This window comes from Ursus maritimus, unplaced genomic scaffold (genome assembly GCF_017311325.1).
Source record: "Ursus maritimus isolate PB19 unplaced genomic scaffold, ASM1731132v1 scaffold_12, whole genome shotgun sequence".
NCBI lineage: Eukaryota > Metazoa > Chordata > Mammalia > Carnivora > Ursidae > Ursus > Ursus maritimus.
Genome location: NW_024423564.1, coordinates 10,242,131 through 10,259,025, shown reverse-complemented (window position 1 = coordinate 10,259,025; position 16,895 = coordinate 10,242,131). Strand labels below are relative to the sequence as shown.

Below are 16,895 nucleotides of genomic sequence, written 5' to 3'. Positions count from 1 at the left end.
TTTGGGGCTGATGTTTTTATTTTTCTGCCCACATTACAGAGGGAAATTAAAGCATAGAGTAAAGGGCATACAAAAGTAAAATTTATGTTGTATTTTAGGGTTCTTGTCCCTGATGGAAACCCTGGCTAGAGCGGTTTGTTTAGTTTTTTTGGAACTTCTGTAGTTAAGTGTATTGACTTAATGATTAGGGAAAAAGGAATCAAAGAACAAGTTGGAAAGAGTTCTGGGGAAAAGATGAATAGTTTTGGGGGCCAAGGACTGAACCGTCTTTCTTGTGACCTCTTTCTGCAGGTCTTCTCTGGATGTTCTGCCTTCTCAAGTCTATTCTCTGGTTGGGAGCAGTCCTCTCCGTACCACGTCTTCTTATAATTCCCTAGTCCCTGTCCCAGATCAGCATCAGCCAATCATCATTCCAGATACTCCCAGCCCTCCTGTGAGCGTCATCACCATCCGCAGTGACACTGATGAGGAAGAAGACAACAAGTATAAGCCCAATAGGTAAGATAAGTGAATGGCTCCGTGGCTCAGTGGCTCCTACCCTTAATTTTAGACTCTTGGTTTCAGGCAGGTGGTCCAGTTGGGCTATGAAAGGAAGGACTGAAAAATGGTATTTTGGAAGCGTGGCCTTGGGTGTGTGAGTCAGAACACTCAAGTTGCTGTGACTGAGCATCATGGTAAATCAGTCTTTTCAGATACATTAGCTAGAAGGGGGGATATTACGTTGCTTAATATTTAGCTTGGATTGTACATTATACCACAGACGTGATTCCTTGCCTTTAAGGACCTCTAGGGTCTGAAAATAGATGCCACAGCAGAAGCACATAAACAGTAGTTAATTGGAAAAGTCAGTAGATAGGAGTTTATTTGTAATTTCTTAATCCGCAAAGGCCTCTTTGGAAGAGGTACAACTTTAAGTAGGGCTACCTTTTTCTCCTTCTGCTGTGTGGTCTGAAAGTTGAGGAATATAAGTACCAGACACTTTCCTCGTCTCTCAGCACCTTAATCCAAGTTCTTAACTGGGCAGTTAGCCAAGAGAGTGGATACATTTAAGAACTGTTACAGGCACCTCTCTCTTAGTGGGAACATAGTCAGTTGCTTTGAGTGTTCTGTGTCGTTTTCTTCATTGGGCCTTTGGTGCTAGGCATAAAGAAGAGGGAATAACCCCACGTTTACTACGGAGGTAGGATTCACACATGACAGTAACTGAGCAGACTTCGCAGAGTTATATATAAATGAAGTTCAATGACCTGAAAGAGCAGATTTAGAATGAAGTACTTCAAAAGAGCTACTTACAAATGATACTTACAGTTACAAAATGGTAATTACAAATGGGACATAGACTTGAAACTAAGTATTGAAAGTGGTTTCTGAACTGATTTGGGGAAGAAGAAAGGTAAACTTTCCAGTGAGGAAAAGTGACCATGGAGTGGTAAAAATTATGTAACCAGCAGGATTGCTTTGACTGGAGCCAAGTCTCTTAAAAAAATCAGGAAAAATTAAGGTTAAGAAGGTGGAGTTCAGTTTGTGAAGGAACATAAAAAAAAAAAAAAGGATGGCGAGTTTGATTAGACATACTAAGGAACCATTTCTGTAGTCTAGCGGGGTGATACGGGGAATACTGCCGCAATAACCCTGAGTGGAAATGGCCGAGCGGCAAGGCGGAAGAGTTAGAGCTGTGTATCCGGTGGCATTCTGCCCCGGCTCGGAATTCTGTCTTGTGTGACCACTTGTGTGACCTCGGCTGAGTGTCTTAATCTCTCTGTGCTTCAGCTTCCTCATCTGCAAAATGGGGGTGATAGTACCTACTTCATAGAAGTGTTGTGAGGATTCGGTGAGACCTATGTGGAGTGTAAGAATAGTGCCTGATGCCTAATAAGCGCTCAGAAGTTGGCCGCTGCTAGTGTTCTGTCGCCATCGTCATCCTTGTCATCATGGGAGGACCAGAGATCATCAAAGAAACATTGCTAAAAGGGGGTTGAATTTTCACGTCTTTTCTTCTCCTCAGCTCTGGCCTGAAGGCAAGGTCTAATGTCATCAGTTACGTCACTGTCAATGATTCTCCAGACTCTGACTCTTCCTTGAGCAGCCCGTATTCCACTGATACCCTGAGTGCTCTCCGGGGCAATAGCGGACCCCTTGTGGAGGGGCCTGGCAGAGTCGTGGGGGACGGCGCCGGCACCCGCACCATCATCGTGCCTCCACTGAAATCGCAGCTTGGTGACTGCACCGTAGCAGCCCCGGCCTCAGGTGAGCGCCTGCATGGCCGCAGGTGAATTCTCCGTTGATCTGTATGGACTTCATGTGTCGTTGTCATCTACTTATGCCAGCGGTAGCGACCAGTTACTTAATTCAGAAATCAGTTCCTCGTGATGGGAGATTATTTTTGGCCATTTATCTTACTGTGTTTATTTTGTTCGGCTTAACATAAAAGTGAATTTGTAGTCTCAGAAATGTACTCGCTTTTGACGGGAGAAGGCAGGCAAGAGCTGTTGTACGGCAGGGAGAAGCAGCAGCAAATTTTTTTGCCACAGGTGATTCAAATTTGACAATCCAGAGTGAACAGGAACTGATACTGTTAAAAATGACTGCAAACTTTTTTTTTTTTTGAAAACAATATGGACTGAGATCTTTTCTTACCTAATGTCATAGCAGTGATACTTTTGTGGTTTTATTATCAGCCTAGCTACCTCCATCGTTTTTGCTGCTAAATGCTGGGCTTAGGCTCCCTAGTTCAGTTACAAGGTAATGCCAGCTGCAGGTAACAAGCTGCAGATCTCCCTGGCTTGACATAATAGAAGTTTGCTTCTTACTCACATGACTTTCAGTGCTAGTGCTCCTGGTTGGTGGGCCTGCAGTGAGTCAAGGATCAGAGCCCAGGAATCTCAGCCTCCGGTGAGGAGAGGAAAGAGTTTGGAGGAGGGACACACATTTCTTTATGTCTTGAGCCCTGGAAACAGTGCCAACTAATCCCATGGCCCCAGCTAGAGGCTCGGGGGCCCAGGAAATGGAGTCCTTGTCTAGGCAGCTGTTTTCCAGTGGCAACTCTGTGCACCAAAGGAGGGGAGCATGAATTTTTGGTGTCAGTATAGCTGTCTGTGCTGTACTTAACATAAATTAATGTTTTACTATGAATTGTGTTACTGTCAGAGACATGAACAGGGTTCTGATTTCAGGATATCATGTTAAGCTTCAGTACGGTTCTCCCCCTCAGAAGTGGGCCCTGTCTCATTGGCAGACAAGGCAGAACTTCCTGATGCCAGGCTACGGAACAGCATCGTCAGGAGCTCTGTCCGCTGTTGGGTCCAAAGAATTTAGGCTACTCCACATATCATTGAATAAATGCTTCCATTTTCCTAGTGGGACCACAGAGGAAGCAAAATTTTGAAATTGATCTTGCTTATATCTGCAGGTTCTTAGAATTTGAAGATAGTGAGTGCCCAGCAAGATCTAATCATGCCTTCTGTTAAAGCCCCTTTGACGCCTAAATGTCCTAAATATTACCAGCATCTTATTCAGCTTCCCATTGTCATTTCTATACTTGTTTAACCCCTTCCTACGTAAAACCCTAGGCCCCTTGGGGGGTAAGGACTGTGTCCCACTGGTGTGTGTATTTCCAGTAGTGCCTTGCACGTTACAGGAGACTAGATAAGATTTACTAAAGGGAATCTTTCAAAGATCCTTTATGGAGCTTTGTAGCAAGACAGAAAAGAAACGGGTTGTACAGTTGTTGTTCCTGTGGTGTAAATACAATTGAGGAAATAATATACACATGAAACCTTAACTCTTGCAAACCCGGTACAGACGTGGACTGATGAATATGATGCCATCTGAGGTTTAGCCGAGGCTACTCTTGACTACGGTCTGACCCTTTTTTAGGTCTCCTGAGCAGTAAGACCAAGCCAGTGGCCTCAGTGAGTGGGCAGTCATCTGGATGCTGTATCACCCCCACAGGGTACCGAGCTCCACGCGGGGGGACCAGCGCAGCACAGCCACTCAACCTTAGCCAGGTAAGCGCTAGGGGCTGCTGCCTTCTGTTTGGGGCCCTCCCTCTTGTCACTCTCTGGAGAACCCTGCTTCTGGCTGGACTGCTGAATAAAGCCAAATGAAGCCCCTTTTGTGTCAGACCGTTTGGTGTTCTGTGGCCTGCGTCATATCTGCACGTGCTGTGTCCCTTTATTCCCTCTGTGTGTTGAGGATGCACGTTCCAGGTTTTCCATCAGACCTCCCTAGTCTGTCCTGGAAGATGAGAGAAATGTCTGGTATTTGGAAAGAGCCTGGGTGCTTTAGTCCATGCCTGCTTCTGTGCCAACACATGCTTTGCTACCAGATCCTCTTCCTTCATCTCCCAGGTCATAAGTAACCTTAGCCTCACACCGATTACGTGAGGCAAGAGACAGTGCAAAGCTTTGTGGCCACTTCATCAACTGGTTCTAGTTCTATGTGTTGGCTTGAGTCTGAGATCCCTCCTCCCCCTGCCACTGTGTGATCTGATGCGGTGGGGAGGGACACTATTCTATTTTTAAAAGGGGCACTATTCACTCTTTCTTCAGCTGAAATTCTGGTGCTTGTATGAGGTCTACCAGTAGTAAGAAAGTGTAAATATGAGGGTGTAACTGTGAGTGAATGTGTGTGTGTGTGTGTGTGTGTGTGTGAAAGAGAGAAAGCACATGGCAAGTGCAAATGTCAGTTCGAGTTAGTGCATGTGTTTTAGGCTCCACAAGTCAAGAGGGATATGAAGAACTTAGAGGAGAACAAAAGAAAACAATGGCAAGAAAGAAAGGTTAGGAAAAATTCAAATTCCCTGGCGCCAGAATAGGGTGAGTTGAGTCAACAGTTACTAACTTGCAGGAGCGGGTAACCCTGTGAACTCTTGATTCCCCCCTTGCCTCTGTCATACTTAAGAGCAAACTGCTGCTATCTGGGCTGGGTTAGGATCTGTTCTGCCAAGAGGTGGAGGGATGGAGGCTGACTTCTGGCAGCATTGCCAGTCTGGGAGAGTCTGTGCTGTGGAAGCCCAGGAACGGTACAGGTTAGAGCCTCAACTCTCCACTTGGTCTTTGGTGCCCCGAACCGGAATGACCTCGAGGTTCCTCACTCCCTTCTTCCTCCTTCCAGAACCAGCAGTCATCGTCCGCTCCAACCTCGCAGGAGAGAAGCAGCAACCCTGCCCCCCGCAGGCAGCAGGCGTTTGTGGCCCCGCTCTCCCAGGCCCCCTACGCCTTCCAACACGGCAGCCCACTACACTCGACGGGGCACCCACACCTGGCCCCAGCCCCCGCTCACCTGCCGAGCCAGCCTCACCTGTATACGTATGCTGCCCCCACCTCTGCTGCTGCCTTGGGCTCCACCAGCTCCATTGCTCATCTCTTCTCCCCCCAGGGCTCCTCAAGGCATGCTGCAGCCTATACCACCCACCCGAGCACTCTGGTGCACCAGGTCCCTGTCAGTGTTGGGCCCAGCCTTCTCACTTCTGCCAGTGTGGCCCCTGCCCAGTACCAACACCAGTTTGCCACCCAGTCCTACATTGGGTCTTCCCGAGGCTCAACAATTTACACTGGATACCCACTGAGTCCTACCAAGATCAGCCAGTATTCCTATTTGTAGTTGGTGAGCAGAGGGAGGAGGGGTCATGGCTGCCTGTTCCTGGCCCTGAGTTCTTAACAGCAGGCTGTGATGAGCTCCTCCCTTAAGCCGCTCTTGAAACTCCTTAGCCAGCAACTTGTTGTGCAGGGGCCCTCTGAAGCAGAAGGTTTTTCTCTGGGGAACCTGTCTTAGTGGTGACTGCATTGTCGTAGTCTCCCAAAGTCTGCCCTGTTTTTTAATTCTTTATTTTTGTGATAGCATTTTTGGTATTTGGAAGAGTTCAGAGCCCATCTTCTGCAGTTACCAAGGAAGAGAGATCGTTCTGAAGTTACCCTTTGAAAAATATTTTCTCTCTGACCTGATTTCTATAAATGTTTTTAAAACCAAGTGAAGCCCCTCTTTATTTAACTTTGTTTTATTGTAATTGCTGGTCAGAGGAAAAATGCTGATAGAAGGACTTGAAATCTGGTAACAAGTGAGAAAAGAAAAAATCATCACTTTTAGCTTGTTTAAACACCAAGACTTAATTGCCTGTTTTAAGAGCAGCTTACACAAGTCTGTATTTGACTATCAGGCATTTCTCCTCTCAAAATTTTACCTTTGTTTATGGGACATTAGACTACAGTGTTTTAGTTTTGTTTTCATGTCACGTTATACTTACTGGGCAATTGTTATTTTTGCAAAACTCTGTGTTACTCTTGGGATTCTCTCAGTTGCTCCTGTGTTTACTGTCAAGTCGTGTTAAAAAGGCAGCTCACCGTTTGCTGGTAACTCAGTGTGAGAGAATCCATACCTACCGCGAAAGCACTAGGTATTATTCTTTTTAAATGAAGTACCGTGCATTCTTCCTAAGTTATTTTTTAAGTCTTTCTCCGATTCAGCTTAAATTTTATTATTGGAAAAGCCATTCAGGTGGTCATTATTGTATGGTGGTGGTTGTCCTCTTATATGCAAAATCTCTCTGTATTATGCGATACTGGTATCGATGAGGTTTGCCTGAAGGTTGTTGGCATTGGTGAACTTTGCTTAAAGATTAATATGAATTTTCAGTAATACACCTCTCTCTCTTTGCCTCATCTCTCCCTTCTGTTCTATGTGATTTATTTGGGGAGAAAGCTAAAGGATCTGAAACCAGATAAGAACGTTGTGTACAGCTTTTATACTTTAAAGTAGCTTCCTTTGTATGCCAGCAGCAAATTGAATGCTCTCTTATTAAGACTTATACAATAAGTGCATGTAGGAATTGCAAAAAATATTTTAAAAATTTATTACTGAATTTAAAAATATTTTAGAAGTTTTGTAATGGTGGTGTTTTAATATTTTGCATAATTAAATATGTACATATTGATTAGAAAAATATAACAAGCAATTTTTCCTGCTAACCCAAAATGTTATTTGTAATCAAATGTGTAGTGATTACACTTGAATTGTGTATTTAGTGTGTATCTGATCCTCCAGTGTTACCCCGGAGATGGAATGGATGTCTCCATTGTATTTAAACCAAAATGAACTGATACTTGTTGGAATGTATGTGAACTAATTGCAATTATATTAGCGCATATTACTGTAGTGTTGAATGAGCAGGGGCATTGCCTGCAAGGAGAGGAGACCCTTGGAATTGTTTTGCACAGGTGTGTCTGGTGAGGAGTTGTTCAGTGTGTGTCTCTTCTTCCCTTTCTCCTCCTTCCCTTATTGTAGTGCCTTATATGATAATGTAGTGGTTCATAGAGTTTACAGTGAGCTTGCCTTAGGATGGACCAGCAAGCCCTTGTGGACCCTAAGCTGTTCACCGGGATTTATCAGAACAGGATTAGTAGCTGTGTCGTGTAATTGCATTGTTATCAGTTTCCCTGCCGACATTGAAGAATAAAAAACAGCAGCTTTTCTCCTTAACCACCACGTCTACCCCTTTCCAGTCTGGAATCTCAGCTGAGTTCTCACAGAAGCATTTTCCCCATGTGGCTCTCTCACGGTGCATTGCTACCTTGCTTCTGTGAGAATTTGGGAAGCAGGTGAGAGGAGTCAAGCCAATATGAAATATGTGGTTTTCTTTTTCTTTTTCTTTAAAGTATGTGCAATCACTTTTAGAATGAGATTTTTCTTTTCCTTTTCCCATGTGGCAGTCCTTCCTGCAAATAGTTGACATTCCTAGTAAAATATTTGCTTGTTGGAAAAAAACATATAACAGATCTGTTTATACCAAAGAGCCTGTTGTATTGTTTACCATGTCCCCATACGATGAGGAAGAGTTTTGTGATGCCGCTGGTGACAGGGAACTCACAGAAAGGTTTCTGAGCCGGTGAAGAATATTAAAAAGGAACCAAAGCCTGTTGAGTCATCGGGCTTTTGAGGTTTCTTTTTAACAACTTGAATATTCTTGGGGCTGTGAAATTGTCCTTGTACTCTCAGCTCCTGCATGGATCTGGGTCAAGTGGAGGGTACTGGGGATGGCGATGTTCCTGCCCATAAAAGACTTGGGGGAAGAAGGTTAACTCTAAGATATAGAAGTGTTCCATCTGAATTGAAAATTATGTACTTGAGGGCTAAGTCTAGGACTGGTTCTTTGTAGAGATGGCGTCAAGGAGGTGCAGGGTGGAGATGGGAGATTTCATGGAGCCTGGTCAGCAGGCTCTGTACCGGGTTGAACAGCGAGGAGCTGTCAAGGTATTTGGAGTTTCTTCATTGTCAAGAGTAAGGGCTTCCACAATGGGGCAGATAGTCAGTACAGCCTGCCAGGAACATGCTGGTGTTTTCTGCTTTTGCTTTGCTTTTCTCTCTTTGTGTGTGTGTGTGTGTGTGTGTGTGTGTGTGTGTGTGGTCATTCTCCTCAGTTGTGTTTGTACCGCTCTATTGGTGAAGATACCCAAGCAATTTGTATAGTTTCCGTCACTGGTGTTACACAGTTTTCTGGTCAGTGTGTGTGATCTTTGTGTTTCCTTTTTTGCCAAGCATATTTTGATTTTCTTGTTCAAAGGCAGACCTAATTTCTAGTGGAAACATTTTTTGTTCCTTATCTTTCCTCTACAAGGGATAAGATTTGTTGTTTTTGTAACAAATGAGATGCAGGAAAAAAAAGATACAAAACACTCCACTCCTGCCCCCCTGTCCAATAAGTGATTCCACTTCAGATGTGAGTCTTACTAACTTCATGGGGAAAAGGCAATACCAAGAGTGAGTCACCTTACTAGCAGTGTGTGGCTTTAAGAATTTTAGACATTTTCAGCCTTAGACTGCAAATTGGCATTTCACAGTTACCAAGATAAAAATCCATCTGTGTCTGCTGAATGTGTATATGCTCAATGTGGCTATAGATTCTGTCCCTGGGGCTTAACACTGCCAGCCCTGACAGGATGGGGGAGGCCTGCGAATCCGGTGAGTGGCTGGCCCGGGTCCTAGTGGCCTAACCTCAGGCCAGCGTCAGGCTTTACGGCCTTTCAGAACTTGCATTTCCAGCTTCTCCCCTTCAGGGTGAGAGAGAAAGTGGGGAAGGTTTAAGTACAGCCACTCTGGGCTCATCAGGACACTTGATCACTCCAGAGTTTTAACAGCTCCCAGGAGGGGATACTGCTGTCAGTGCTCAGCTCAGATACCAGCCCCAGGAACAAGAACTCCATTTCAAACAGTTCTGGCCATCCATCGTCCTCCACTAGAGGGGCTCAGCTTGACTGCCCTTAGCCAGGCAAGCACAGTAATGTGTGTTTTATTCAGCATTATTATGCAAAAACCCACTGGTTAGGTTGGTTTGTTTTAGGATAGGAAATGAAATTGCCTCTCAGTGACAGGAATGGCCCAAGCCTGCTTCCTATTTTGGTTTTTGGTTTTTTTTAACTGATGGATGGTGCAGCATGTCTACATGGTCGTTTGTTGCTAAACTTTATATAATGTGTGGTTTTGATTCAGCTTGAAAAATAATCTCACTACATGTAGCAGTACATTATATGTACATTATATGTAATGTTAGTATTTCTGCTTTGAATCCTTGATATTGCAATGGAATTCCAACTTTATTAAATGTATTTGATATGCTAGTTATTGTGTGCGATTTAAACTTTTTTTGCTTTCTCCCTTTTCTGGTTGTGCGCTTCCTTTTACAACAAGCCTCTAGAAACAGTTTCTGAGAATTATTGAGCTATGTTTGTAATGCAGATGTACTTAGGGAGTATGTAAAATAATCATTTTAACAAAAGAAATAGATATTTAAAATTTAATACTAACTACGGGAAAAGGGTCCATTGTGTAAAACATAGTTTATCTTTGGATTCAATGTTTGTCTTTGGTTTTACAAAGTAGCTTGTATTTTCAGTATTTTCTACATAATATGGTAAAATGTAGAGCAATTGCAATGCATCAATAAAATGGGTAAATTTTCTGATTCATGTGGCTGTTTTTGACTTCTGTTAGAGGGGTGCACAGGGGATCGACAAATGGCATCTGGGGAGTGGCTAAATACATCGCATCTGAACATCAGTGACGGGTAAGAGGCAGATCCGTCTTTCATACAAATCTCCATGATGGAAATCAATTGGGGTTGGTAGAAAACACTTCCCAAGAACCGAGTGTCCGGGCCCTAACTGCAGATCATCTGGTCCTGGCCCTCTGAAAGAGCTAGAACTTCTGACCCAGGGAACCAAATTTTGTTTCCTAGCATGTTCCAGCAACCATCTGAGGTATCATAATGAAAATCAGAATCAGCACGGAAGACGCTTGTTTTTCCCTCCTTTCAAGCCGCATTGTTAGAAGCATAGTCCTTTTGGAGAAGGAGCCCCTTTGATTAGATTTCTCTTGATTCTAAAATGAAGAAAATTCTCCTGATAGAGAATTAGAGATTTGTCTAGATCGATCACTGCAGGTCTCTGAATAAATGCTCTACTCGTTTGGCTTCTTTTGACACGTGTTTCAGGCCACATCCAGCCTACAGTGGCCATTAATTCAGTGTGGGGTTCTGCTGTCGTGGTTGGGATAGAGAAATGAGACACATTAAGAAATGCCGTTTTGGACCATAACCAAGAGAAATGATCAATAGGCTCTTCTCTGCATTGGTAGGGAAGTCACAGCACATTTATTTTGATTTAGATTGCAACACATATCTTTTTCAGATTTTTTTCCCTAAATAAATGAACATGAAATGAGTGTGAACTGACTTAAATTTTCCCCAGTTTGGGTAAGAGAATATACCTACAAGCGTTCAGGTAAGAGAAAGCCAAGTAGAAAGGCTCTGCTGTCAATCTCACTTCCAGGAAATCAAGAATTAATTTAACCTGTCCATGATCTGAGTTTTTTTGGGTTTTTTAATTGTTTTTAAATCTCCATTATATTCTCTTCCTTAGGCTAAATCAGAGAGAGTTTGGGATAACCCCTTAAGTAGTTGGGTAGTCTGTGGGGCAATCTGTGTTTTAATGATGAAAATCCCTATAAATTCGATCTGCTTGGCTTGCTTTGTGGAAAATTTTCCACAGGACGTGAGAGGTCTAGGCCTTGGTGTCCCTGTGAATCCTGAGATGACACCAGGTGCTCATCACAAGATGGCGCCAGTGAGCTACAGAAGAAGGTAGCACAGACTTGACCACTGTGATCTTTTCTCCCACCTCTTCCCCTCAAACCTCATCTCCCCTGCTTCGAGCTTCCACTGGACAAGGCAGAAAACAATTCATGCTATTATTGCTGGGAAAGGAAAAGATTGATAATGGATGTTTCTTAAGAACCCAGCGCTGGAAGGAAGCGTACATTCTCCTCAAACAGGAATAGAGTGTCCTCTGGGGCCCCTGCCTCCCGCTGCTAGCTCCTTTTTCTGGGTGACTGCCCAGAAGGCCTCTGCCCTGGGGTTTCATCTCCTTCCCCTCTCCTGGGGAGCCCACAGCCTAGGCGGGAGGTGGTTAAGGCTTCTGGCTGCTCTGCCATAGGGCCATCTGTGTTTGATCAATCCAGGCGGAAAGGAGGGGGTGGGGGCTGTAAAGAGACTGTGAAAGCATTCCAGAGTAGTGAGAGAGACCCAAGATCCAGAAAGAGAGAAGGCACCGCCCCCACCCCGCCTCCCAAGCTAAGCGGCGGGCTTGAGTGCAAACGGCACAGGACCGCGCGCTCCTACTCCCGCCCGGTTCTCCCGCTGCCATGGGGCCCCGCACGCCTCTCCTCACCTTGTTCCTTTTGTCATGGCTGCGACCCCTTCAAGGACAGCAGCACCACCTTGTGGAGTACATGGAACGCCGACTCGCTGCCTTAGAGGTGAGTGACTCCTTTCTCTTCTGGACTCCACATCTGTTGATTCCCCCAGCGTGTCAGGGATCTGGGGACATGACGAGACGGGGCTCTGTGAGGACCTACAGAGAACTCTCTCTCTTAATGAGAGCAGCCTTACAACTGCAAGCCCCCCTCTCTCTCCCCACAGCCACAGAGCCATTCCCAAGCAAACAGGCCTTCGTGTTCTACCCTGAGAGTGCAGGGAATGAGGGGACAGCGGACAGGAGAGCTAGCGTGGTGGGAAAGCATCGCAGGAGGAGCTGCTGGTTCTGCGAGAGCTGCAAGTTCGCAGGGCGTCGCAGCTTTCTGTCTTTTTAACAGTTTGAAGTCTGTGGCTTTCCCAAGTGGAAATCTGGGCATGCCCAAGAGGAGAGCTGTACAGTGGAGCAGGACCGGCCTTCGCGCACGTAGGCCGCCCCGGAGGCCACGAGTGGGGGTAGAGGCCTGGGTGATCCGAGCCGGGCTTCTCGCACATTTAGCGTCTCTGAACATCTGGTTTCCTTTGGGGGGGGTTGAAGGGGAGTCGATGCCTGGCTGAGTTCGTGCTTTCTCCCGTTCCTCACTCCCCGCCTGGGCCTCTCCCTGCCCGGGAGTTGTAACCCTTCAGCCCCTCTCCTGGCCCCCCTCCCGGCAGGAACGGCTGGCCCAGTGCCAGGACCAAAGTAGCCGGCATGCCGCTGAGCTGAGGGACTTCAAGAACAAGATGCTGCCGCTGCTGGAGGTGGCCGAGAAGGAGCGCGAGGCCCTCAGAACCGAGGCCGACACCATCTCGGGGAGAGTGGACCGTCTGGAGCGGGAGGTTGACTACCTGGAGACCCAGAACCCAGCCCTACCCTGTGTGGAGGTTGATGAGAAGGTGACCGGAGGCCCTGGGATCAAAGGCAAGGGCAGAAGAAACGAGAAGTACGACATGCTGACAGGTAAGCGGTCCAAAGGCAGAGCCCCGACACTCGCAGGACCTGTGTTGTGCCTTGGTTCTTGCCTGTTCTTCTCCTTGTCCCAGAGCCCACTTTGGCCCGATCTTCTGGAATCTGCTTTAGGGGAATCTCTGTAATGACAGGTCCATTGCGAGCGTTTCTGGGAACCCAGGCCTCTGTGGCACGCCCTTTTCCCTATCCTCCGTAAGAGTGGAGGCGTCCACTGGCCTATGCCCACTGTCCTCCAGATGGCCCACCCTGGGGGGCTCCCGCAGCGGGCATTCAACTCCTGCCCGTGTTGCCTTGTCCTGTGCTTTTCTCCTTCCCCACCAGACTGTGGCTACACAATCTCTCAGGTGAGATCCATGAAGATCCTGAAGCGGTTCGGTGGCCCAGCTGGTCTGTGGACCAAGGATCCCATGGGGCCAACAGAGAAGATCTACGTATTAGATGGGACACAGAACGACACGGCCTTTATCTTCCCAAGGCTGCGGGACTTCACCCTCGCCATGGCCGCCCGGAAAGCTTCCCGGGTCCGGGTGCCCTTCCCCTGGGTAGGCACGGGGCAGCTGGTGTATGGTGGCTTTCTTTATTACGCCCGGAGGCCTCCTGGAGGACCCGGAGGGGGCGGTGAGCTGGAGAACACTTTGCAGCTCATCAAATTCCACCTGGCAAACCGGACCGTGGTGGACAGCTCCGTATTCCCGGCGGAGGGTTTGATCCCCCCGTACGGGCTGACAGCAGACACGTACATCGACCTGGCCGCTGACGAGGAGGGCCTTTGGGCCGTCTATGCCACTCGGGAAGATGACAGGCACTTGTGTCTGGCCAAGTTAGACCCCCAGACCCTGGACACCGAGCAGCAGTGGGACACCCCGTGTCCCAGAGAGAATGCTGAGGCTGCCTTTGTCATCTGCGGGACCCTGTACGTGGTCTATAACACCCGCCCTGCCAGCCGCGCCCGCATCCAGTGCTCCTTTGACGCCAGCGGCACCCTGACCCCTGAAAGGGCAGCACTCCCGTATTTCCCCCGCCGATATGGGGCCCATGCAAGCCTCCGCTATAACCCCCGAGAGCGCCAGCTCTATGCCTGGGATGACGGCTACCAGATTGTCTATAAGCTGGAGATGAGAAAGAAAGAGGAAGAAGTCTGAGGACCTACTCTGGTTGGTGAATCTCTCTCACCTCTACACATTTTTTATCTCCACGACGTTTCCCGCTCCTCGTTCTCCAGATGTGGGCAAGTTGTGGTTCGGGGCCTGTATCTGCAGCCAATGGAAGCCAAATTCTCACAGCCCCTCCGGTTCCTGTGGGACCTTAGATCTTGAGAGATCCTTTTAGAGCTGAAAGAGAGACAGCCCTAAGTGTCCACTCCCCTCCTGCCCCGTGGCAATGAATTTCTGGCCAAAGACCACACAGACCCCGTGCTCTGACCCTTGTCTGGGGGCAACCCCAGCAAATGGGCAACAGAATATTGCCTCAGTGTGAGTCCTGGTGGGCCGGGCGGGGGGAGAGTTCTAGGAGGAGGGGACTTCAAGCTCTGGCTGTCTCCCTTCTCCGTTTAGTGCCCTGGAGAACTGAGCTTTCTCCACACCATTTTGTATTGCAAAATTTTGCATTAAAAGGAAAATCCACTGCTCCTCGCCTGTGTTTGCTTGGGGTGGCCCTCAGATCAGATTTCTCCCCGTGACCCTCCATTTTCCTCCTCCACCCCATTGCCACTCCTTAAGCCACATTAGGGACTTGGCTGGGCTCTCTTGCTGAGGGAGAGGGGACTTCTCTGGTTACAGATTTTACCGGGAGGCGCCTGGGGAAGCACAGAATCCCACCACTTTAGGACACGGGCCGAGAAAGGCTTCCCTCCACACCCACCTCTCCTCCACCAGGCCCTCCCAGAGCCGCCCTCCCAGAACTGCCCTCCCAGAGCCGCCCTTGGCACCGTGCCCCTCGCCGCCAGACTGGGGCCCAAGGGCAGAGCTTCCAATTCCAGCTCTCAGAGGGTTTGAACGAGAAAATGGATTTGAGTCGCACTGGACTGTAGTGTGAAGACCAGAGCCCTGAATGTGTTTTCCAAAAGAACTTCCCGTCTCACTTTGGAGGTGGACTCTGCCCCAGCCCCAGACCCCCACTCCCCTCCCCAGCCTGGGGCAGTCCGCTGGGCCGGTTGCACAATCGAGCTTGCTTGAACCGCGCTGATTTTCCTGCTGCCACGGCGTCTGCGGTTTGGGCAAGGAGGAGGGGCAGTGACCATGCCGCAGATGTTAGCTTTACCAGTTTCCCAACACATCTCTCTGGTCACCCCCACCACAGTCCTGGAACCTGGCTGAAGTCTGGCTGGGAGTCCTGGAAACGTAACCCTTTCCTGCCCTGGACTCTGGCTCAGAATTACAGAAGGCCATTGGGGAAGGGAGAGGGACCCAGAGAGGAAAACCCTGGCTTTTTTTTTTTCTTTTTTAAAAGATTTTATTTATTTATTTGTCAGAGAGAAAAAGCACAGGGGAGCAGCAGGCCGAGGGCGAAGCAGGCTCCCCGCTTAGCAGGGAGCCCAATGCATGGGGCTGGATCCCAGGATCTGGGGATCATGACCTGAGCCAAAGGCAGACACTTAACCCACTGAGTCACCCAGGTGCTCCAAAACCCTGGCTTTTGGACTCTTGTCCCTCCGAATGTGCTGAGCTCTGTGCCGGGCCCCACTCCAGCCTCATGTCCCCCGTCCGGCATTCAGCAACAAGGCGGTGTGAAGGACAAGACCCCCCCTTTCTGGGGACAAGACCCACTGCCTTTCTGGGGAGGTAGACCTCAGGCAGCCCGAGGGTCCTTGTGGTTATTTACCTCAGTGTGGGGAGGAGAACAGAACACATCTTTTCCCTAAAGGACACCCCCACCCCACTCAGGATAAGGTGGATCAGCCAGGGCCCTGTGAGCCTCCTTTTTGTCTTCTTTTCTTTCCTCCCCAAGCAGAGCTGCCCCTGACGTAGGTTGGCGAGGAAGGGAAAAGAAAGACAGTGAAGCACCCCACAAAGGCGCTATTGTAGGGAGCGCGGGGCTGGTGGGGGCTCGCTCCCATTCAATTCTCTCCTAATGTGGGGCTGGCAACGGTAATCACCGCCTGTCACCCACACAGGGGGCTGCCCACGGAACATCTGGCTCTGGCAGGCAAGCACGGGAGGGGTGTGGAGGAGGGAGGGAGCGCTCACTGGAGGCCTGGAGAGAGGGGTCCCGGTGGAGGGGAGGGGCAGCCTGGCACGGTCGCTGAGTCGCTGCGTGTGTGCGCCTGTGTGTACGTGGGGAGGATGGCCTCCCTGCGAGTGTGACACTCTCACAGTGTGATTACAAGCTGCCAAGAGGCTGGGGCCGGGTCTGTGGCTTATCTTGATAGGGCAGCAAACATCAGGAATGGTTTTGGATGACCCTCAGGAGGGAACAGCTCGGAGACTGTGTGCGCACGACATCAGTGTGAGGAGCAGAGTGTAAAATCCGGGGCCTTCTGCCTCCCGTGTGGCGCCTGTCCTCGTAGCGTCTTTCTTTGCCTGAATCCTCAATGAGAAAGGCAAAAACAGCCCTTCTTCTTCTTCTCCTTCTTCCTCTTCCTCTTCTTCTTTGCCTCAATTTTCTTTGGAAAAGTTCACTCACACTTTTCTGAAAGGGCAGAAATCTCTGGGGCCTTGTCATTTATGACTTTTTGCTCTTTTTCTTTTTGGCTCCCCGTACAAGAGCTACGGCTATTTTGGAAGCGTTTGGGAAGGTGAGTGGAACAGCGTGGGCAGAGCCGATGAACTGTCCAAATTCATTAAGCTACATTATCTGCTCAAGGAGAGCGCCTCCGGAGCTGAATCCTATCATCAGAAACCAGCCTCGCCGCCCCTTCTCAGACCCTCTCGAACCCATCACTTGGCACAGACAGGTCATGACCTCTGGTTTGGGTTGAACAAAAGGCAACGACAGCAGAGCCCCTGATGGGGAGAGGGGGCTAAACCCCCAAAGAGAAGGTCCACATCTGTCCCCCCCCCCCAGCCCCACACGGCTCGGCTGCTGGGGCCCAGCTGTCGGCCACATCAGTGGTCCAGATGTTGCCTTTCCATCACGAGGCGATGCAGAGGGCTCCCCTTCCCGCTACTCCAGCCCCCAGAGTCTCCTGCCCGAACACCCAAGCTCTTC

At 48.6% G+C, this 16,895-nt stretch overlaps 2 protein-coding genes across 2 annotated transcripts in view; both read left to right on the top strand.

Moving 5' to 3' along the window:
• Positions 1-9,955, top strand: part of HIPK1 (homeodomain interacting protein kinase 1) — a 50,083-nt gene extending 40,128 nt beyond the window's left edge. Inside the window, exons 14-17 of the mRNA XM_040626721.1 lie at positions 292-498; positions 2,006-2,247; positions 3,877-4,007; positions 5,116-9,955. Coding sequence (XP_040482655.1) covers positions 292-498; positions 2,006-2,247; positions 3,877-4,007; positions 5,116-5,604 — 1,069 coding nt within the window. The 3' untranslated portion in view covers positions 5,605-9,955. The remainder of the gene's footprint in view (positions 1-291; positions 499-2,005; positions 2,248-3,876; positions 4,008-5,115) is intronic.
• Positions 9,956-11,619: 1,664 nt separating this feature from the next.
• On the top strand, positions 11,620-14,376 carry OLFML3 (olfactomedin like 3). Its single transcript, XM_008697751.2, has 3 exons — positions 11,620-11,805; positions 12,455-12,740; positions 13,071-14,376. The coding sequence occupies exons 1-3, from the start codon at positions 11,692-11,694 to the stop codon at positions 13,889-13,891; spliced, it is 1,221 nt and encodes a 406-aa protein (XP_008695973.1). The 5' UTR covers positions 11,620-11,691; the 3' UTR covers positions 13,892-14,376.
• Positions 14,377-16,895: the final 2,519 nt, after the last annotated feature.

Excerpts from the sequence above, each read along its gene's own strand:
- OLFML3 (XM_008697751.2), top strand. The coding sequence starts at position 11,692 with ATGGGGCCCCGCACGCCTCTCCTCACCTTGTTCCTTTTGTCATGGCTG. Across the intron at positions 11,806-12,454 it reads GCCGACTCGCTGCCTTAGAG|GAACGGCTGGCCCAGTGCCA; the intron begins GTGAGTGACTCC and ends CCCTCCCGGCAG. Across the intron at positions 12,741-13,070 it reads GAAGTACGACATGCTGACAG|ACTGTGGCTACACAATCTCT; the intron begins GTAAGCGGTCCA and ends CTTCCCCACCAG.